Source organism: Carlito syrichta, unplaced genomic scaffold (genome assembly GCF_000164805.1).
Source record: "Carlito syrichta isolate Samal-C Ts95f unplaced genomic scaffold, Tarsius_syrichta-2.0.1 Scaffold169076, whole genome shotgun sequence".
Taxonomy (NCBI): Eukaryota; Metazoa; Chordata; class Mammalia; order Primates; family Tarsiidae; genus Carlito; species Carlito syrichta.
Genome location: NW_007113172.1, coordinates 64,154 through 86,761, shown reverse-complemented (window position 1 = coordinate 86,761; position 22,608 = coordinate 64,154). Strand labels below are relative to the sequence as shown.

At 41.6% G+C, this 22,608-nt stretch overlaps 1 protein-coding gene across 1 annotated transcript in view; it reads left to right on the top strand.

The window, feature by feature from the left end:
- Positions 1-10,634, top strand: part of GPHN (gephyrin) — a 62,821-nt gene extending 52,187 nt beyond the window's left edge. Inside the window, exons 9-11 of the mRNA XM_021709168.1 lie at positions 8,463-8,559; positions 9,644-9,719; positions 10,256-10,634. Of these exons, the coding sequence (XP_021564843.1) occupies positions 8,463-8,559; positions 9,644-9,719; positions 10,256-10,370 (288 nt within the window). The 3' untranslated portion in view covers positions 10,371-10,634. The remainder of the gene's footprint in view (positions 1-8,462; positions 8,560-9,643; positions 9,720-10,255) is intronic.
- Positions 10,635-22,608: the final 11,974 nt, after the last annotated feature.

The window sequence follows — 22,608 nt, the reverse complement described above, 5'->3', positions numbered from 1 at the left end:
AACAGCAGGCCTTCCCCAACCAGGATCAGCTGGAAACTAGGAGGAACTTTTCCCTACAGCAAGGAGGTAGGCAAGAGGATCCCAGTGACCCCAACACCACCTTGGACACCTACAGACCTCACCACTGGGGTCCCTTGCAGTCCTCACAGGCATGAAGCCCAGCTGAGGGAGCTGCCTAGAGTCAGGGCAACTGTGCTCTCTGCAGGGAAGGAGCCCACGCTATGCCCTACCCCCTATGGCTACTGAACTATGCCATTTTGGAAGTGGAACTGTGGCTGCAGTATGTCTCAGGGAGCAAGTAGCCATGGCTCCCTTTATCTTTGGTGCTAAGCCACCACTGAACCAACCCAGCCCAGTGCCTTACATCCCCAAGCTGAGCTGCAAGCAGCTGTTTGGGTGGAAGCTGAAGCCACACCTGCCTCCTAGGAAAGCAGTACTTTTGCTGCTCAGAGCAGCCATGCTTCCCTAGTGCCTGAGTTGAAGCAATGCCCTGATTCCCAGGAAGCAGTGCCTTTGCCACCCAGAGCAGTCATACCTCCTAGAACCTAAGTGGCATCCTCTATGCCACAGAAGAGCTGTCAGTCAGGGCAGGCCAGAACAGTCATGTACCTGAGGCCTGAACGGAAGCAGCACAGCACCCCTAGGGAACTGATACTCTGGGTGAACTGAGCAGCTAGGCATCCAGGGCCAATACCCACATCCCAGGGGAAAAGGGCAGTAGCGAAGCTGAGACACCCATTCTACTTTTACTCAACATAGTACTGGAAATCCTAGCCATAACAGTTAGGCAAGAGAAGGAAGTAAAGGCCATCCAAATGTGAAAGGAGGAGATCAAACTGTCTCTGTTTGATCTCATATATAGAAATCCTAAAAGCTCCACCAAAAAACTCTTAGAACTGATACATTTAATAAAGCCACAGAATGCAAAATCAACATACAAAAATCAGTAGCGTTTCTATACACCAACAGTGAGCCAGCAGAAAAAGAAATCAAGGAAGCAATCCCATTTACAATAACTATCAAAAAAATACTTGGAATAAATTTAGAAAGACCTCTACAAGGAAAATTATAAAACACTGATGGAAGAAATTGAAGAGGTTACCAAAAAAATTGAATGTTATCCCCATGTTCATGAATTGAAAGAATTAATATTGTGAAAATGAGCATACTACCAAAAGCAATCTACAAATTCAGTGGAATCTCTATCAGAATATCAGTGGCATTCTTCATAGAAATTGAAAAAAAAATCCTAAAATTTGTATGAAACCACAAAAGACCCTGAATAGTCAAAGCAATCCTGAGCAAAAAGAACAAAGCTGACAGCATCATACTACTGAACTTCAAAATATACTACAAAGTCAAAGTAACCAAAACAGCATAGTACTAGAATAAGAACAGATACATAGGCCAGTGGAACAGAATGGAGAACCCAGAAATAAATCCATGAACATACAGCCAACTTATTTTCAAAAAGTGACAAGAGCACTCATTGGGCAAGGGACAATCTCTTCAATACATGGTGCTAGGAAACTGAATAGCCATATGAAGAAAAATAAAATTAGACCTTTATCTGTCACTATATATCAAAATCAACTCAAAGTGGGTTCAAGACTTAAATGGAGGACCCCAAGCGATAAAACTACTAGAAGAAAACATGGGAGAAATGCTTCAGGACATTGGTCTGGGAAAAGATTATTTGGGATAAGACCTTAAAAACACAAACAGCAAAAGCAAGACAGACAAAAAGGTATCTTTTTTTTTTTAAGTTGGAGTCTCACTCCATCGCCCAGGCTAGAGTGCAGGACATACTCACAGCCACCCCAGCGTCAACCTGCTGGGCTCAGGCAATCCTTCCACCTCAGCCTTCCAAGTAGCCAGAACTACAGGCGCATGCTACCACACCTGGCTAATTTTTTTTTTTTTTATTTATTGTAGCGATGAGGTCTCACCATGTTGCCCAGGCTGGTCTTGAACCCACGGACTCAGGCAATCCTCTCACATCGGCCTCCCGAAGTGCTGGGATTATAGACTTGAGCCACCACGCCTGGCCAGACAAATGGGTTTCTATCAAACTAAAAAGCTTCTGGGCCAGTCTCCCAGCACTTTGGGAGTCTGAGGTGAGAGGATTGTCTGAGCCCAGTAGTTCGAGAGCAGCCTGGACAACATGGAGAGACTTAACCTCTATAATAAATTTTTTAAATTACCCAGGTGTGGTGGCTATAGTCCCAGCTACTTGGAAAGCTGAGGTGGAAGAATTGCCTGAGCTCAGCAAGTCAAGGCTGTGGTACCCATGATCGCACCACTGCACTCCAGCTTGGGTGAGAGAGTGAAACTCCATCTCAAAAAAAAAAAAAAAAGAAAAAAGCTTCTGCGCAACAAAAGAAATAACAGAGTGAAGAGGCAACCTGCAGAAAAAAAGAAAAATATTTTTAAAGAATTCATTTGGCATGCGATTAATATCCAGAATATACAAAGAATTCAAACAACTCAACAGCAAAATACCAAAAAATTTTATTTTTAAATGGGTAAATATCTGAATAATTATTTCTCAAAATAAGACATGTAAATGGCCAACAGGGGTATGAAAAATGCTCAACATCATTAATCAACAGGGAAATGCAAATCAAAACTGCAGTGAGATCATCATCTCACTGCAGTTAGAATGACTGTTATCAAAAAGTAACCAATGCTGGCAAGGATGCAAAGAAAGGGGAACTCTTATACACAGCTGGCAGGAATGTACAACCATTAAGGGAAACAGTATAGAGGTTTCTAAAAAAACCTAAAAATAGAGCTACCATATAATTCAGCAATCCACCTACTGAGTATACATCCAAAGGAAAGGAAATCAGTATGTTGAAGAGATAACTGCACTTCTTTGTAACATTGCAGCACTACTCAGCAGTAGCCAAGATGTGGAATCAGTCTAAGTGTGTCCATCAGCAGACAGATGGATAAAGAAAACGTATCGTATATACACAATGGAATACTGTTGCACCATAAAAAATAATGAAATTTTGTCATTCGTAGCAGCATGAATGAGCTTGGAGGACACTATGTTAAATGAAGTAAACCAAACCAAACAAAGAGAGTAAACACCAAATGTTCTCACTCATGTGAAAGCTAAAATAGTTGATCTCATAGAAGAGTAGAACAGTGGTTACTAGAGACAGGGATGGATGTGGGGCTGGGGGGACAGCCAGAGGTTGATTAACAGATATCAAAGGACAGCTAGCCCAGGCGTGGTGACTCAAGCCTGTAATCCCAGCACTTTGGGAGACGAAGGTGAGGGGATTGCCTGAGCCCACAGGTTCGAGAACAGCCTGGGCAACTTGGCAAGACCTCATCTCCACAATAAATCAACAAATTAGCCAGGCATAGCAGCACACACCTGCAGTTCCAGCTACTTGGGAGGCTGAGGCAGAAGGATCACTTGAGCCCAGCAAGTTGACACTGGGGTGGCCGTGAGCATGCCATTGCATTTCAGCCTGTGCGACAAAGTGACTCTGACTCAAAAATAAATAAATAAATAATGACAGCTAAAGGAGGAATAAGTTCTAGTGTTCTATAGCACTATAAGGTAACAATAATTAACAATTTATTGTATACTTTCTAATAGCTAAAAGAGTGATTTTGAATGTTCCCAGCACAAAGAAATGATAAATGTTTCAGGTAAATAGGCATGCTAATTACCCTGATTTGATTGTTAACATTTATACACATATAATCAAAAATCACATCATATATGTACAATTATAGCATATCAATTTAAAGTAGTAATAAAAGTGAAAAAGAGAGGGGGAGAGAGACGGAAAAGGGAAAACAACACCATCTCTCTCTTAGAGACTGGATCAGTCCTGGACACTGTGAGCATGTGGAACATCACTAGACTATTCTAATTTGTCCTCCTCCTTTTTTTGCTTATGCATTACTGTCCTGCACACCATAGGAACTTGACCAATGCCTATCTGATTTCATAAGTAATGGAGTGCAAATAATGTCCACAAAATATTTATATTGTTTGAAAATCACTAAGGTGTTTGTAATTTGAAGAGAGACATGATTGTTTACTGTGATTCAACCAGTTGTTGATCATTAGAAGATATTTTCGGATGCCTGTTTTATGAGATTATGGCCTGTGGATTTAAAATAGATATTTAAAATGACAGCACTGTCTCTGACTTATAAGAAATATTCATTGCTTTTAACTTGTTAGGAAATTAGAAATATAACTAGGCTATAGAAACTTTGGAGACATAAATTTGAAATGGATCCATACCAGCTTGTACAGGGATTTTAAAGCCATGTGATAAATTTTAGACAGATGGTTCATTCAAGTAAATATGCACAAGGCCTTCTCTGGTAGACTAATGAAAACAGGGTCTCATAACTTTTATAGTGCTTATCCAAAAAAGTTCAACAAAGCCCCCTTGAGCATACTTGGGAAACTTCAGATAGACCCCAGCAGATTCCTGGCCTCCAGCACTACCCAGGGCTTCAAATGTGTCATCCTGGGCATCCTTCCAAAATAGAATCCCCTTTGGCCACGTTTTCTCACAAATGCTTTCTTCACCACACTGTTCTGCTCTTGCTCCCAGCCTGAGCCCAGAATCCTCTGGACATTTGCCTCCTCATCACTGCTATTAGACCTTCAGAGACCGTTCCCCCACGGACTTTCAGGTCTGGAGCATTTATCTCATCGTCTTCCTCTCTACTTCACCTCCTACCATCAGTAGTTTTACCTCCATGATTCTCAGTATCTTCATTTCCACGTCAGCAACTCACATGCATGTGTCCTGAATTGCTCCGTCCGAGAAGTCACCACCTCTGGCATCCCATTTAGAAATAATGGCAAGTTACCGATCAGTGGATACAAAATCTGGTGAAAACACTCCTGTAACTCCTACCCTCTTTCCTTAGTCCATCAACCCATTCTGGCTTCACCACTTTCCACATCCAACCTAAGTCCTGTGGGGCGTGAACAACACTCCAGCACTCTCTTCTTCCTTCCCCTGCAATTCACTCTAAGAATCCAGAAACTTGGCTCAGTCCTCCCTTCTTTGCCATTCGTTTTCATTCCCAGGCCACTAAGCACAATTAGCATAGAGTACATGGCTATTTGAGCTATCACTTCCAATTTGTAGATTCAGCAGGGGCCAAAATTCCCCTTACTTATCCTTTTTTATCCCATAGATCAGCTTCTTCTACTCTTCTCCCATGCCCCCCACCTCCCCCACCCAACAGGGTTTTGCTTTGTCGCCCAGGCTGGAGTGCAATGTTAACGATCATAGCTCACTGTAACCTCGAAATCCTGGGCTCAAGCAGTCTTCCTGCCTCAGCCTACTGAGTACCTGGGGCTACAGGCACGAGCCAAGACTCCCAGCTAAAGCTGCTTCCATTCCTTACTGCAGTCTTCTAAATCTTCACCGTTCCCCTTAAGTCTCTTCCCCCATCCATATCCCCTAAGTCTTGTAGCCAAATAAGCCTGGATTTAAATGATGGCTCTAACGTTTACTAGTATTATAATCTTTGGCATAATTAGTGATTTCTCTTCTTCCCAGTCTTGTCTCCTCTTAAATCCCTTTTGTGTCTAACTCTAAGCATGTCAGTGTCCTCAGTTAAAATTTGTCAGTGCTTCCCATGACTCCACAGTGAAATCCAAACTTCTCAAACGGGCATAGGAGGCTCTGTATCCCCAGGCCTGTTTTCCTCTTCAGCTGCATCTGCTTCCCATCCTCATCCTGACCATACCAACCTGTGTGTAGCTTCCACAGTGGACATGAGGTTCTGTGCTCTGCCTGTGATTCTTCTCTTTCCTGAAAGTTTCTCTCCTCATCACCACTGTCTCCTTTCTTAGTTAGGTAAATGTTTTATTCATCTTATACAATTCGGGCATCACATCCCCTGTGAAGCCTTTCTAGAGGTCACTTCTCTGTAAGATGAGCAGAACAAAGAGGCAAGACAGAATATTCTCCCTTTTTTAATTACTGAATTTTATATTTAGAGTACTTTCAGGCTCTCAGCAAAATTGAACAGAAAGAAAACAGAGAGTTCCCATATATGCCCATACCCACACACACTCAACTTCCCCCACTACTGACAACCTACATCAGAGGGGTGCATTTGTTACAGTTGTGAACCTACATTAACAAATCATTGTCACCCAAACTCTGTCGTTTACATTGAGACTCACTCTTGGTATTGTACATTCTGTGGGTTTTGACAAATGTATCATTACATATATCTGCCATTATAGTATCACACGGAATAGTTTCGCTGCCCGAAAAATCCTTTGTGCTCTTCCTATTCATGCCTCCCTCCCTGCCAACTCCTGGCAACCACTGATCATTTTATTGCCTCCACAGTTTTGCTTTTCCAGAACATCACATAGTTGGAATCCTGTAGTACATAGCCTCTTCAGAGTAGCTCTTTTTACTTAGTAATGTGCATGTAAGTTTCCTCCATGTCTTTTCATGGCTTGATAACTCATTTCTTTTTACTGCTGAATAAGATTCCATTGTCTGGATGTATCACAGTTTTTTTTATCCATTCACTCACTGAAGGATGTCTTGGTCGCTTCCAAGTTTTGGCAATTATGAATAAAGCTGCTGTAAACATGTGCAGGTTTTTGTGTAGACATACGTTTTCACTTTATTTCGGCAAATACCAAGAAACATGGTTTCTGGATCATATGGTAAGAGTATGAATCTGCCAGTCTTCCAGAGTGGCTGTATAATTTTGTACTCCCACCAACAATGAATGAGAGTTCCTGTTGCTCCATATCCTTGGCAGTACTTGGTATTGTCAGTGTTTTAGATTTTGGCCATTCTAAAAGGTGTGTAGTGGGGTCTTACTGTTGTTTTAACTTGCAATTCCCTAAAGACAGATGATGTTGAACAAAATCTTTTCATATGCTTCCTTGTCATCTGTATATCTTCTTTGATGAGGTGTCTGTTCAGGTCTTTTGCCCATTTTAAAAATTGGGTTGTTTATCTTCTTATTGTCAGTTTTAAGAGTTCTTTGTATACTTTGGATAATAGTCCTTTATTGCAAATATCTTTTGCAAATATTTTTCCCTTAGCCTGTGACTTGTCTTCCCATTCTCTTGGGTTTGTTGTTGTTGTTGTTTTACTAATTCTCTCCCTTAGACATTTACATGTTGGCCATACCATACAATACCACAGAAAAGAATACAATTTTATATCTTGAGAGACAAGTATGTGCCAGGCTAATATTCAGAGAAAACAGTTTAGTCCACTGCCTACTGCCCCATTTTGAATGAATAAAATAAATCATCAGAAGTGAAATATCAACCATTTGCAGTGATTAATTCACCAAGAAGTGTGTGTCTATTTACCCATGGTGCATCACTCAAAATAAGTATTGAAGCTCATAGTAAAAAGGTATTTTCTTAAGCTAAGTCATATAATATGCAAAAACTATAATGTCAATTATATTCTCCAGAACACTTTAACCATTACGTACCATAACCCCATTTTGTAGATGAACAAGCAGGTACAGGAAAGCAAAGTACCTTGCAAATATAGCACCCCCAGTCAGTAGTAGTGCTGGAGCAGCACCAGTGTCTGATGTCACCACACCCAACACTTGCTCCATTACACTGCCATGAGCCACTCAGTACCACTGCTGGGGAAACCCTTGCTGGAGCAGGGGCAATGCTGTGTGAGTAGTACTGGAGAAAACACACACAGAGAGAGACTGAAAGAGAGAGATTTGTCCTCAGAGAAGCACAAAATAATCTAGGAAAATGGCAAGCTACCCCACTAGTAGATATAAACATAAACAATATCAAATGAGCCAAGTGTAATTTAATCAAGGGTGAGACCCAGTAAAATGGAGTTTTATTATGGATTCTGGAGGAAAAGCATGTGATGTAGTTAAACCAAAATGGTATACCTTTTAGTAGAGACTACTTTTATTTACCTTAATAAGGTTGTATATCATCATTAGGACACTGGGCATATTGAAGAGAAAAAGGAATCACCTATTTCTTTTATGTGGAAGACTGGTATATAAATGGGGAGCCGAATAGTGCCCAACACATTTTAGGGCCTCAGGATATATTTACTAGCTGTGTGGGTACCTGGAGGGAGGGAGGGAGGGATGGTGGATACTGAATCTGTTTGCTTGTTTAGTTCTGCCTCCTTTATTCTGAATATTAAGATATCTGATTCGATTTTTCAATTCATAGGTCAAATGTCCCTGTCCTCACAACCCATAATACAGACTGCAGAAATAGACCTTATGTTTTCAACTCCCCTTTCCTTCACAACACCACCTTCTTGGCCTTCTGTCTTTTCACCAGAGCCCCCCACCCTGGACTTCTGTCCTAAGAACGTAAGGTGGAGTGATAGAAAGGCAAAACACCAAGGATGTTACCACCGTGTAATTTTGAGCTATCACCAGGTGACGTTTGTTTTCTTTCCCTCTTTATTCTGTAGTTATCATGTGATGTAAAACTGGATCCTCGTCCAGAATACCACCGGTGTATACTTACCTGGCATCACCAAGAACCACTGCCTTGGGCACAGAGTACAGGTTAGTCAGTCACATCTACCGTACCTCTAGGCACCTGTCCTGTTAACACACAAATTTTGTATAATCTTCTTCCTTGATTATAACTAATTTTGTAACTATTATACATTTTCCTGTTTGAAAGTTTAGATAAGTTAAATTATTCCTTAACAGTACGACATAACAGGACAAGAATAAAAACAATTTAATAGAAGTTTAGTTATTTTATTGAGCCATATTTTATAGATCAACATTTGAAATACAAATCTAGAGTTACAGAAGATTTTGATCTGTTTGTTCAACCAGTAAGTTCTGGACATAACTTTGGCTGTAGAAAAAGGAGGGCACTGTGGCTGTGTCATCCTGAAATGTGAGATTAAAGCCCAATTTATAATGTGATTCTCTGTAGCCTCTACTGTACTCTAGATATTGATAAAGGGCAAAGGAGTCAATATTGATAAGCCAGAGTCCTATAGTTATCTCCTCTAGGCTTTAAAATTTTGCCCTCAACTTCTCTGTCATATTTTGCCTAACTTTTGATGTGACTCCAGAAAAATTATACTGCCCTTTAAACAAAGATCCCATCAAGTGGAAATATCAACTAACATTGTGACTAAGTATGTGGGCTTTACCATCACAGACACCTGCATCCAAATCGGCCACCAGCCTAGTTAGTTAGGCTCCCAGGCAAATTACCTAAGACTCTTTTGAGTCTTGTGAAATCAAACAAGAGAGTTAAATAAAGTGCATGGTACCTTGTCTGGCACTTAGTAAAGAAATGGTAGCTGCTGCTCTTATCATTATTTTAGTAGGTTTTTAAAACCTCTCTTTTCAGACAAACATTTAATGTTTCGGCCTGAATTGAGAAATTCTGTGGCATTTTGCATAATGCTATAAAATTCTGATTTTATTTTTTAAGCAAGAATTTCAGGGAGGAAATGGTAGGATATAGTAGCATGGTCATCTGAGAAAGGTCCTAGGAAACCTAGCCTTCTCTCCCCTTGTAAAGACCTGCATTTCTGTTGATTTCTGCTTTGAAAGGGCTCTGGGGCTCCATGCGTGTGCGCCCTGATGTGGATGCTGCTGTAATGAGAGTATTTCTTTCCAGGTAATCAGATGAGCAGCCGTCTGATGAGCATGCGCAGTGCCAATGGATTGTTGATGCTACCTCCAAAGACAGAGCAGTACGTGGAACTCCACAAGGGCGAGGTGGTGGATGTCATGGTCATCGGACGGCTATGATGGTCACGAGGAGGGGGAAGCTTTGATGCATGTCCACATATCATTGACTGTATCCTGTAATATGCAACGGCACAGCTAGTTTTTCTGATTTGGATAAAAGTTGATCTGTATAGTCAACATCTTGAACTACATTTCAAATGAATTTAAATACCTTTTAAAGAAAAAACACCTAAAAATAAATCTTGAAAGACAATTCTATTCTGATTATATCAAAGCAAATTTTTCCTTTCTTGCAAATTGCTTTGTGTGTTCAATGCTAGGTCTGATAGCGATAGCTTTAGTAGACAGCGGTAGGTGCCTGCAGAACTTGTGTTTTTCTCATCTTTAAACTACAACTACTTATGCTCTTAAATCAAGGCTGTCTGCTTATTTATACTAGCGTAGGCAACACTTGGATTTCCCTTCTTAGTATGCTTCATAACCGCTTTACAGAGAGCTTTTGCTTGTTCTTTCTCATGTATCGTGTTTATGTGCACAGTGCCAAAAGAAGACTGACGGTGGAGGCCCCACCCTGCCTCCAGACCGTCCCTGCAGAGCGTCCGGGGAGGGTTCCCACCCTGGTAGCCTCACAGCACAGTACTCTCGGGCAGTAACTGGATACCTTTTATTTGAACAAACAAACTGAAGAAAAATGCTTCCTTAAGTGCTGACAGCCTTTTTAACCAATACATTTAAAATTGTACAGAAAAAAATAAAATCAAAGACTGATCTTGTACAGATATTAGTGTTACCAGCATTCATGTGGAAATCAAGAGCAAAGACAAAATAATGTTAAACAACTCTGTACCATAACATTTTCTGTAATGATACTGAAACTTAATGAATAAAAAAAAAATCCTTGATCATTATTTAAAAATGTATTGTGTTGACCTTGTCATTATAAAAGAGAAGATTGCCATGCCATTCTCGAGTTCTGCCTGGATAAAAGGAAGAGTTAAGATGACCTACCAAGGTTAAACTATGGTATAGTGCAACTCTGTGTCTTACTATAGTGTTTGGAAAAAATAGCATTGTGATTTGTAGCACTGTGAAAATACAGATTAGAAAGTAAGAGAACCTGCAGCCAGTCTAATGTTTCTGGTTATAGCAGAAAAATAGCAAGCAAATTATGAGAAAGAATTCTTGATGACTTAGAGGGAAAAATTATTAGTTTAGATGCCACAGAGGCAAATTTCACACATCTACAGTTATTTGGAATGGAGGGGGGGAAATAAGTAATGAACTAGAAAATTGCAGGTGGGTACCTGGAAATGGTTTTAGCATATTGAAAAGGAAGTAAGAAATGGGGAAAATCTGTGCTGACCATAGAAAATACAACAAATATACTCTATCCTCAGTGGCACCCTTAGTAAAAACTTAGGGGCACTTTTCAAACAGAAGTACCAGGGAGATGTCACATAAGCTGTGACGTGTGAATGCCAAATGATGGTGACAAAGGCAAGTAGTAAAGGAATGTTGGATACTAATAGTTGGTATTTCCAGAGTTGAAAATAAAATGTTCTATTTTAAATTTTATTTTGTATTTACAACGGAAGAAGATGAGGTTGGTTAGTTGAAGTCAAATGAGGGAGTGTGCAAATGGTTCATTAACCTGTATTCATTCAAGAATCTATTTATTAAGCATCTATTATGTGCTTGGGTACAAAGTTCATCATGTGACTATTTACAAAGATTGCTAGGGCAGAGTACCCAACATCACACTCCATCAGGGAGATTTTTTTTAATGTGTAAGTACCCAAAATATTTAATATATTTGATAAATGTATTTGTGTAGAATGTAATGAATGCCGTAACACAGATCTAAAGGGTTGGAGGAGTTCAAACGAAGACTTCCTACAGGGGAGACTTCAGGGGGTAGGCCTGCATTTTAGTGGGTCTTGAAGGAAGTGCAGAGTTTTGAAGATGATGGCACAGGAAGAGAGGTATTCCAAAAACATAGAATTATAGACAGTTGATAATTATTGTGTTATTAACAAATAATTATAGAATAGATAACTCCTATATCTCTGATATAGGAATAACGACTCCTATAAGATTGTTGTTAAAGTTAAACATATGAGAAGTGCTGAGCATTGTGCCTGGCACACAGTAAGCTCCACAAAGTTTGGAATTTTTGTTGTTGTCATTGTTGTTCATTGATACAATCCCCAAGTCCCTAGAAGAATCTCTGGCATATGTGCATATGTGTAAGCATCAGTAAATATGTGTTCAATAAAACACATTATGTAGCACTTACTACATGCCAGGCATTGTTCTAAGCACTTTACATATGTGTAATTTTCACAACAACCCTTACAAGGGTTATTATTCCTGTATTATAGATGTGGAAACCGAGATACAGAGAGATTAAGAAACTTGTCCGTGGTCACACAGAATAGGAAAGGGCCAAGGATGAAAATTTAGCCATCTGTCTCTACTTTTTAGAGACTCTTTAAGAGTCCATACTCTTAAACACTAAGTTCTAGAAGAAAATTGATATATTTATAAAACTGAAAAAGTACTATAAAGTTCTTAAATACCAAGTTCAGGAGTCTAGTTTTATTCTCAATAAAACTGTTAGAGATTCTTGGTAAGGGAGTGTCACCATCAGAGCTAGCCTTTAGGGAGAATGCTCTGGCCACACTGTGTAAATAGGCTAGACTAGGGAGAGATGAGTGAGAGACACCAGGTAAGACGTGATGGGGGCTGTGCAGGTGAGGGGTAGAGGTGACGGTGATGGGAAGGCTGGGACAGGTGAGTGTGTTTCTGGAGGTGAAAAATGGAGAGAACTGTATGACTGTTTTCAAGTTTGGAAAGGAAGTGAGAGATGACTCAAAGTCTTCAGTCTTGGCTGACTAAGAAAATGTTAAACCATTAACAAGAAGAAAGTCAGAAAAAATGGATTTTGAGGAGGAGCTGATGAGTTTGGGCATGTGTTCGTGATGCCAGAGAAGCACTATGGCAGATGCATCCTGTTGGCATTTGAAAGCACAGGTTAGGAGTTCAGAAAAGAGGGCCGAGCTTGGTGGCCCAGCCTGTAATCCCAGTACTTTGGGAGGCCAAGTGAGTGGATTGTCTGAGCCCACAGGTTCAAGTCCAGCCCGGGAAACTTTGCAAGACCTCATCTCTACAATAAATCAAAAATTAGTCAGGCATTGTAGCATGTACCTGTAGTTCCAGCTACTTGGAAGGCTGAGGCAGAAGGATTGCCAGAGTACAGCAGGTCGACGCTCGAGTGGCCGTGAGTGTGCCACTGCACTCCAGCCCAGGTGATGGAGTGAGACTCCAACTTAAAAAAAAAAAAAAGTTCAAAAGAGATGTAGGCTGAATACAGCCTTGGAGATGATTATATAAAGGTGGTACTTGAAATGTAGGGGTGGATGGAAAAGATTATCGAGGAAAAGCCTTGCCAAAAGAAGAGGACAGGCTTTGAGGTATTGGAGAAAAAACCATGAATGGACTGAGGGGAAGAGGAGTTCGTAGGAGAGAAGAAAAGAGAGTACAAACCAAGGAGAAGAGTCTGCAGGAAGAAGGATAATCAACTGTCAAACACAGAAGAAACATCCAGAAGGATGAGGGCTCTAAAACATGCACTGATTAGGCAATCATTTGCGAGCTTCCAGAGTGCAATTTCAGTAGTGCCTTGAAAGCAAAAGCCAGATTGCAAAATGGACACTATGAATATGAATTCTGTGGAACTCGTGTGTGAGAAGATAAAGACACAAGAGGGTAGCTTGAATCCTTAAAAAGGTAGAGGGAAGATTTTGGTTTGTGGGTTTTGAAAAAGGAGAAACAGCAGTGGTTATTAAACAGTGGTATATTGAAAGTGGAGAAGAGGAAAGAAGGGCTAGATTTAAGGACCTTGGTGGCCTAATTAGGCAGGGGTAGAAAAGGGACATTTTTCCTCCTGAGTTAGAAAAGGGAAATGATATGAACACATTTGAAATGGATACAAGGAAAATTTAAAGTTTGAGGTTCAGCAGAATGGTTCCACTTGGCACAGTGGACATCAGTGTCATCTAATCTATGTGCATGTATTTGGCCAAAATTATTTAAGAATTAAGCATGTGTGACATAAGTCTTCTGTCTTAGTAGTTAATAAAAGACGGTAGAAGTTGTTTTCAGGTTTTTATATCTGTGTGACAGTTAAGCAGTTCATTTTTAAGCAGATTTTTTGGCTCTGTTTTGGTTGTTTCAGCTGTATTACACAATGGAAAAAACATAAGCACCTTAAGACTACCAAGTAAATGCTTGGCGATGTTGCATGTTACAGCAAATTAGTTTCTTGAATGGCTTTCATTTTTTAAATTTGCTAACCAACACATCTCCGTAGATCTAACCTATTGCCAGCTCTTGATCTACATGAAGCCCTAACAAGGTAAGCCATTATCATTCCCAAGAAAGCAGAGTTTATGTAAGTATAGTATTCAAAGCAACTAAACCGTATCTTGTGATTCCAGTGATAATAGGTCTAGATTAGATCATGCATTGCATTCTAACATGTTTATAAGAAGTGTTATGCTTGACTCGCTAAGACAGTGCTACTGCTTTTACAGAATCATCAATAACTTGGCCTGAAACCAAAAAGTTAAAGAATTGTTTGGTCCTGCATTTCGTATGGTCAGTTACCAATATTTCTCCCAGAATCAACGAGGGAGAGGTATAAGGGAATCAGAACCTAGAAGCTCAGAGGTTGGGATCCCTTGGGATCTAGAACTCAACCCTCCAAAAACAGGGCACTACCCAGCTGATGACCCTGGGGTTGCCACAACAACACAGTTTAGAACCAGCTGCTATTGCCAGATGAAACAACAGGCCAGCTGGAAGGAACACGGGTCCCTTTTTCCTCCTGCTTTCCAGGCTCTGTCTAGTCTAACGCAACCTAGCAGGAGCCAGCTGGAGAAGAAAATGCAGTTTGCAGAGTTCCAGCCACAGCACACAGTGCAGAGTCTGCAGTGGCGGGCCTGGGGCTGAGAGTCCGTCGCTTGCCGAGTGATCAGGAAAGGGCTCTTGCACCAGGTGACATCTGAGCTGGGTTCCACGTGTGAAGGTTGGGAGAAGAGCATTTCAGACTGAGGAAAGGGCTTAAAGAACACAGCTCCGGAAGGAGACGGGAGTGTGACAGGCGGGGAAAATCTGAATAACAGTTGGGGAGAACAGAGGTCCAGATGGAGCCCAGTGAGGCTCCCACATGCACAGGCTCTTGAGTGCAGCCCTAAATCCGCACACCTCGTGATGTGCGTCGCACACGCTAAGGACACTGGGAGGCCGCTGCAATGTGAGAAAGAAATCAAGTCAGGTACGTCTAAACTCCAGGTGAATAGCGGCACCATGCTAGATGGTTCCTGTAGACAAGCACCGCCCTGTCTCTGCCCACACCTGCCCCTCTGCCTGCATTTTGTTTCCTGGCTAATGGCCCCATCGCTCATCCCATTTCCCAAACCAGAAGCCTGAGTCATCTTTCTTCTCACTCCCCACATTCTGTCAACTCCACTAAGAGTCCCTAAATTAACCCCTGCCTTCCCATTCCCTCTGCCACTGCCTTAGCCTCTGGGCCTCTAGAATTGGCTCCCCAAATCTATTGTTTGCTCTCAGGGAGGCCAGTCACAAACATAAATCTCCCCATGCAGAACTTTGTTAGAAAATCACTGCATCAGATGAGGCCCCAACACCCAGCATGGCATTCAAAGCCCTCCGCAGTCTAGTCCCTCCTTCCTCCAACCTGCTGCGGCACCAGACCATTTGCAGTCAGTCACCCCCTCAGACCCTGTCATTTTGTGCTTCAGTGCCTTTCCTCAGGCTGGCTCATCTTTCAAGACCCAGCTTGCACATCAACTCCTCTATGAGGCCTCCCCCAAGTCCCCAAATTGGACAAAGTACCCCCTTCAGTGCTCCCAGAGAGCCCTATGCCCCCCATCTTATCACCATACCACAGACTGTCTGTTTACACAACCCCCTCTTCACTCGATGCTAGGCTTCGCTGGAGTCCAGTGTGGCATGGTGCCCAGTAAGTAGCAGGTACTCATGACCAAACGGACCTTGCATAGCACTCACCAGGAAGCCAGAGACCAAAGGTGGCAGGAAACCTTCACATCCCAAGCTTAGGACACAGCTGAGAGGACCCCATGCAGGCAGGAATGAGAGGCCAGCCCTCAAGGTGCATAGATATAGTGGAGGATATAGGGGATTGAAGGATAAATAATCAACTGAATGATAACTGATGTATTCTACACTTTTGCACTTTGACAAAGGGCCTCCAATTCAGACTTCTAGCATCATCTCCAAATAAAGTTACACAGAGTTTTATATTTTGTGCATCTTAAAAAGCATTCATATTTTAAAGGAGAGTATTTAAAGTATACCATGATTTTTATTTCTTGCTTTTGATATTTCTTTCCTTTCTAATATGTCAGTAGCCTCAAAAAAAAAATGGAAATGAGAGAATACCAGAGTTTCATCAAGGTACTGCAGAATTCAGATGATACTGTCAACACAAAGAGATGAGATCAGATTTATGCAAAAACGTTTCCTGGCCCAGAGGTAGGAAGAACAGGAACATGGCAAGTGGTGATCCTGCAAGAAATATGCCATAAGAGAAATGGATGGCTAGAAACCCAGCCAACAGTGCTGTACGTGTGACTAGAGGAAGAATTTGTCCATTCAAAGATGGCCCTTGGCACAGAATAGGAAAAACAGAGCATCTAAGGCAAAAATAACAAGGGCACCCTCAGGCCACCTGGAGCGAGGCTGCCCTGGCCTCACACGGAGCCAGTCCCATGCACTGGGCTGTTCCCAGAGCCTGATACCATGAAATATTAAAGCTGTGCCTCCGTTCTCAGTTGTCTCTAGGCAGAGTTGCCCTCTAAGAACGCCGCATTCTTTAAAGCCTTTCTTCACAGGAGCTCAAAGTGCCTTAAATATGTCTAAGTCTCTGAAACACATCGAGGATATAGGGGATTGAAGGATAAATAATCAACTGAATGATAACTGATGTATTTTACACTTTTGCAGTATGCTGTCTTTTCCAGGGTTCTGCAATTGCTCAACTGACTTTTCACTCCAAGAAAGCCTCAGAAAACGTCCCCTCCCACCCCATGTTGCTGCCTGGGCTCCACAGGAATGCGACCACATGTCCTCTGGGGGACCCACCAGGCTGCTCCTTCCAGTGCTCCTTCCCTGACTTCAGAAATGGTGTCAGCACATTCTGACTATGATGCAGGAGCAAGAGAACAATGCCAGAGCAGCCTGGCCCATGCTGCTTTTGCCCAGTGCTTAGTTGCCGGCCCAGTAGACAGAAACACCCTCTGCCAAAGCAATGTGAAGAGTGGAGACAAGCTGCTCAGAGATTATACTCCTAGTTGACATCCAGAAGGTCTCCAGAGATCTGTCTCAGCCCCACCTCTAGGTAAGTGACTGTCCAGTTACTGTGACTTGGGTGTGAACCGGAAGGAAAAAGAAATGGATTGTTCGATTAATTCTGATAGTTCAAGGACAGAATGTCTATTTTTCTCCATCTTCCTCTTTTCCTTCTAGTTTAATTTTCTTTTTCTTTTTAAATTGTATTTCTTTTTTTTTGAGTTGCGGTCTTTCTCTATCACTCAGGCTGGAGTCCAGTGGCATGATCATGGCTCATCAAAGCCTCGACCTCCTGCACTCAGGCAATCCTCCTAGCTCAGCCTCTCAAGTAGATGGGACCACAGGCACCCACCACCACACCCAGCTAATTTTTTGTAGAGACGAGGTCTTGCTATGTTGCCCAGGCTGGTCTTAAACTGCTGGGCTCAAGTAGTCCTCCCGCCTTGGCCTCCCAAAGTGCTGGGATTACAGATGTGAGTCACCACACCCAGCTTCTCTTCCCTCTAGTTTCATTTCTTGTACCTCAACCAGAACAAACAGGAAAGCTCAGAGACTTAACACCTGGTGACTGATTTTTTTAAAAATCAAAAACAACTTCATTGACAGTTTGAATTCAAAATGAAAACATGTTTTCTGGGTTATTCCAAAATTTTGATTTTTCAAACTGTTACCCCAACTTTCTTCCATAAGTAACTGAGAATTGAATGAATTTGTGAGCAGTCATTTTTAATTACTCGAATGGGAGAGAAGATCCAGAACACAGGGCTTTCTTCAAAGCAGAAGGGTTGAGGGTGAGGGAGGGGGTCACGTTGTTGAGAGAGAGGCCCTGGCTGGGCACAGTGGCTCATGCCTGGAATCCCAGTGCATTGGGAGGCCAAGATGAGAGGATCACTTGATGCCAGGAGTTTGAGACCAGTCTAAGCAAAATAGCAAGACTCCATCTCTACAAAAAATTTAAAAAATTAGCCAGACCTGGCAGAATGTACTGCAATCCTAGTTATTTGGGAAACTGAGGCAAGGGATGGCTTGAGGCCAGCAGTTCAAGGTTGTATTGAGCTATGAACCCACTACTGCACTCCAGCTTGAATGACAGAGTAAGACTCGGTCTCTTTAAAAAAAAAACAGAGAGAGATTGGAACCACAACAGTCAGACCTTTTCAAAAGATACAACTAGAATTGCAACCAGAATTTTAATAAACTTATCCTACAAATACTTTTATTGGTGTGGTAAGAATCTTAGGAAAAAGTCATCTAAGTAAGTGCCATGCTTCATTGTGTAATGAAGTTACTAAGTAAGTGCTATACTTGCCTCAAGGCACCAAGCATCACAGAGAACAGCTTTAAGAAGTGACAGGCAAATGCCATCATTTACGAGCTATCATATAATTACAGACAAGAAATAACACAATAAAAAGAAAAAGACTACATGAGAATTTAGGTCGTGGGTATATGGGTGTTTGCTAAAGAAATCTTTCAACTTTACCATAAGTTTGAAGCATTGTTATAATAAAATATTGGAGGGAAAAGACCACATGGGAATGGTAAATAACAAACATTTATAGAGGACAGAAAACCAAACAAAACCAGGCAGTCAGAAAAGCCAACAGAAATACTCAATTTCCATTAACACTCAAGCTGTCACATTTCCCAAAAATTCCAGATGACTGCAATTATCCCTGGGAAAATAAAGGCACCCCACCACCACCACCACCACAGGGTGAACACACCCTATAATCACATCCAAGGCCAGTCATTCTGAGCCCTCAGGAGCTTTGATCATCCTGGACACTGTACTCACAGAGGTGGATGTCCTAGGGACCTCATGGAAAGTCCAGCAAAGCTGAGGCACCCCCCTCCTGACACACGGCCCACTGCTCCTCTGTGCTGGGGTTTCCCTGCTGAATGCCTGGCACTGGTTTCTAATTTGTAATCAGATTTAATATGGAATCTGTCTACCTTTTCTTTCACTAAAAGTAGCTGACAATGCTTTCTCAAATAAAAGTATACCATAATTCTGCAGAAAAGGACAACCTGATGTAACTCTCTGCTGAACTGATCTCCATTCAGTTGAAACTGGAAAAATAGAGAAAAATGAGGGGGAGAAAAAACGCGAGTTAAAAGAAACACCAGAGACTGTAGGGGATCTGCTGGGGGTGGGACAAGCTGGGGCCCTTCTAACACAGCCTGGTCCTTGGCGTCCTTGCTCCGACACAGCGAAGCCCGCCCCACAGTGCTGGTCTATTTCACTAAAGGTACAGGCTTGAATGAGCCAAGCGAAAGGCACACATTTGAAAAATATAAACGATGACTGTGAAAAGTAATGCCCAATCCAGGTACAACAAATTATAACAGAAGATGAGTGCGTCTGCAGAGGGGAGCTCTGGGTTCCCATGACGGCCTGCAGCAACCCAGCTTGGCTCCTCTGCTTCAATTCCACATTCACTCAGCACATATTTGTGCAATTCTTTATATACACACTCATCAGCCCTTGAATGTGACTAATATCTTTTTCATACTAAAATTTACTTTTTATTTATGAGTTTTACATTGAACCACACATGTAACATTAGCAACACGTGGTAGTGTGGACTTTCATAAAGAATCTGCACAAATACACAGTGCTTCATCACTTACATAGAATCTACAAATGTTCAGCTTATTGATAAAAATAACACCATTGCAAATTTCACCTGCAACATCTCTGTCCTGACTTCTCATCACGAAGGCTGAGGTCACATCACGGGCCTGAGGCCATCAGTGATCACAGGTGGTGCAAGACAGACAGAGATGCGCTGCTCATGTTTTTCGTTTATCCTCATCAAAAATGTATCCACAGATAATGGCAAACATGCTCTAAAGTTAGAGGATGTTGAGGGCTGCACAACTCGAAATACACTAAAAATCACTGTGTGCTCTGTAAATGAGTGAATTGATGGTATGTAAATTATATCTCAATAATGCTTTTTGAAAACTGATCTATGGGTAAAATTATTAGGAAAACAGAACTATCTGTAACATTCTAGCCCACACAAATTAAAATTATTTGAATCACTAAAATGAATAACAATTCCTCAGAAAGGCTCTGGGATGGAGGTTGCTAATCACGGGCTGCTCTTCTGTGTGCCCCACCAAGAAGGAAAAGCAGCTTGCAGGGGACTTCTCAGAGTGCAAACCTGAAACTATCTTCTTCTTAAAAGAAAATCATGTCTTAAACATCAGTTTAACCACTAGCCATAATTAATTTTGGCACAACTAACAAGAGATTGTGATGTTCCAGATAGCTCCACACCATGACTGATAGCTGTTGTTTTAAAAAATATTTGATGCTACGGGAAAATAGTAGCATATATTAAATGTAATATTTTTAAAATATACATTATATATATAAAGAAATTGGCTGAGTGCAGTGGCTCATGTCTGTAATCCCAGAACTTTGGAAGGCCAAGGTGAGAATATCGCTTGAGGTCAGGAATTTGAGACCAGCCTGGGCAACACAGCAAGATCCCATGCCTACAAAAATAAAAAATTAGCCAGGCATGGTAGCCCATGCCTGTAGTCCCAGTTACTCAGGAGGCTGAGGTGGGAGGATCGCTTGAGTTCAGTGACCTATGATTGAACAAACTAGACTCCAGTCTAGATGTCAAAGAAACACCCTCCCTCTAAAAAAGAAAGAAAAGAAAGGTAAGTGAAAAATCTATTTGCAAAACTAAAAAGACACATATCAACATTTTATTTTTTTATTTGTATAAATTCATGAGGCATAAGTGTGATTTTGTTACATATGTAGATTGCATAGTGGTGAGGTCAGAGCTTTTAGGGTATCCATCACCTGAGTAGCATACATGGCACCCATTAAGTAATCTGTCATCATCTTCCAGCCCCCATCTCCTCACCCTTCTGAGTCTCTGTTGTCTGTCATCCCACAATTCTACCCCTATGTGTGCATAGTAAGGATATATACAAAAACTTATTTGTTTTCAGGTATTAAGAGTGAACAGGTCAATAATTTAGTTGCTAATATTTAATGGTTTAATTTTGAGCCACTGGCAAGGTGAGTGGTATCATATGTGTGTGGCCAAAATTGGTTTCATGGAACCATTCATCTGTCTTTTTTTTTTTTTTTTTTTTTGAGTTGGAGTCTCACTCTGTAGCCCAGACTAGAGTGCAGTGGCCGGGAGCCTTCCGAGTAGCCGGAATTACAGGCGCGCGCTACCATGCCCGGCTAATTTTTTGATTTTATTGTAGAGATGAGGTCTCGCTGCCCAGGCGGGTCTCGAACCTGCGGGCTCAGGTAATCCACTCACCTCAGCCTCCCAAAGGCGCGGGATTACAGGCTGAGCCACCGAGCCCAACTCATCTGTCTTAAGAATAATGCAGTCTCAACTAATTAACTAAGATAATAGGAGAGGTTATCAGGAAAGGATTCTGCACACAGATGATCTCAAATCACAGTTACAACAAAACTAGTCAACATGCAGCACACATTTATCATCTACATATATAATCCAGAAGTATCAAAAACAATTCCAGAACAATTGTTTGGAAATCACAAAAAAAATGACATCAATGATGATGAAAGCCTGTTAACACTTTCTGATCCTTAGCTAACCTCACCTTTGTTCTAAAGGACAAGAGGGGCAAGACCCAGTCACCGCTATAAATTCCCTGAAATTCCGTCTATCACTTCCTCCCTCTCTGAGCCCTGAATCCTCAGCTACACCTGCTCACCTGATTGCTTTCTGGAGAGGTTGTTCTCAGATCAAAGCAATTCTGAGGTCACATGAACAACTGCACTTGAAAAGGGCAGGTATCTGTAAAGAGTAGCCACATCCTCCTATATGTGGTTGTTTTATTTCCTCAAAGTAATTTTTTTAATCCACAACATGCACTCTTTCACCCACATCTGAATGAAGAATGACACCTGCATTTCCTCAAATCCAACCTGGGCAGTACGAACCATATTCCTTCTTTTGCTACATTATCAAATACCCTTGTGTACCTTAGGAGCCCAGGAGCCCTCAAATCCAAAATCCATCAGAGGTAAGATAAACCACCATTTTATGTACCACTAAGAAAGAAAATATGCTGCCAATTCTACAATTTAATGCTTTATTATCACTTGGAATCTTCCCACACAACATCTACCTGTTGTTCCAATGCACCGTCATCCTCTGTGCATTTCTTTCTTTCTCTCTTTTTTTTTTTTTAGTTAGGAGTCTCACTCTTGTCACCCAGGCTGGAGTCCATGCTAATGGCCACCTTTGCCTCGACCTGCTGGGCTTAGGTGGTTCCACTCACCTCAGACACACGCCGCCATACCCGGCCAGTTTTTGTGATTTATTGTAGAGACGAGGTCTCACCAAGTTGCCTAGGCTGCTCTCGAACCCCTGGACTCAGGCAACCCTCTCACCTCGGCCTCCCAAAATGCTGGGATTACAGGCTGAGGCACCACGCCTGGCCTCTCTGTTCATTTCTTTCTTTTTTTTTTTTTTTTTT